This window comes from Tupaia chinensis, unplaced genomic scaffold (genome assembly GCF_000334495.1).
Source record: "Tupaia chinensis unplaced genomic scaffold, TupChi_1.0 Scaffold000161_1, whole genome shotgun sequence".
NCBI classification, from domain to species: domain Eukaryota; kingdom Metazoa; phylum Chordata; class Mammalia; order Scandentia; family Tupaiidae; genus Tupaia; species Tupaia belangeri.
Window position 1 is genome coordinate 3,477,294 of NW_006159632.1, and position 803 is coordinate 3,478,096.

General features: G+C 59.5%; 1 protein-coding gene across 1 annotated transcript in view; it reads right to left on the minus strand.

Annotated features, from left to right (window-relative positions):
* The window catches only part of NTPCR (nucleoside-triphosphatase, cancer-related), a 16,820-nt gene extending 16,676 nt beyond the window's left edge, over positions 1–144 (minus strand). Inside the window, exon 1 of the mRNA XM_006145973.3 lies at positions 43–144. Within this exon, the coding sequence (XP_006146035.1) occupies positions 43–76 (34 nt within the window). The 5' untranslated portion in view covers positions 77–144. The remainder of the gene's footprint in view (positions 1–42) is intronic.
* Between the last annotated feature and the right edge of the window lie 659 nt (positions 145–803).

Here is an 803-nt window from a genome sequence, read left to right on the forward strand (position 1 = left end):
CGTCCCCTGGGCCCGGGGAGGAGGCCCCGCGAGCCGGGTTACCTGGGGGCCCGGTCAGGAACACGTGCCGCGCCATGAGGGTGGGCGGGGCTCGGGGTCGCGCTCCGGGTCGGTCCCCGCCCCCCTCGCCGGCCGCCAGCTCAGCTCCCGAGGCCGCGCATGCGCCGCACCGCTCCGCAGCTGTCCGCGCAGGCGCCTCCGCGCTCGATCAGTGCGGGCACTGAACCAAAGGTCTGGGGGTTAGAGTTCAGTTCTTTAGGGGTCTTTGTCTTCGTCCGCAGTGCCGGCTTATTTGGGTGTTTGCAAAGACCAGGGCGTGGGAGCGCCCTGCGAGCTTCCCGCCCCCAGGCTGCTGTGCGCTGCCATCCCCTGTAGAACTGTGTTCCATGCCCCGCTCCGCCTGCGCAGGTGCCGACTGTCAAAGACAGAGCCACAGCGAATTTCAAAGTCGAATTGGCTTTTATTTGCTGTCTAGAATTGGGACAAAACGTCATTCTATAAAATACATGAGAAGGCCCAGCCAGAGGACACAGTGGTAGGCTTCTGAATTGCGGTGCTGGAAGCCACGTGGCCAACCCTGGGTTCACCTGCCCTGGCCTATCTGAAACGCATATGAGGATCTGGAGGGTCAGGGAAAAGGGATCGCTGAGTGACAAGACCCTGTCAAGGGTCTCTCTCACTCTCCTCTCACCACCACCATCTCTGATGGTACATACACGCGCTATAAATAAACCTTAAGCTTTGTACACCTGTGTATAAAACGAGTGTTCTGATGAGCTGAGCTGAGAATGTTAGATTTATAG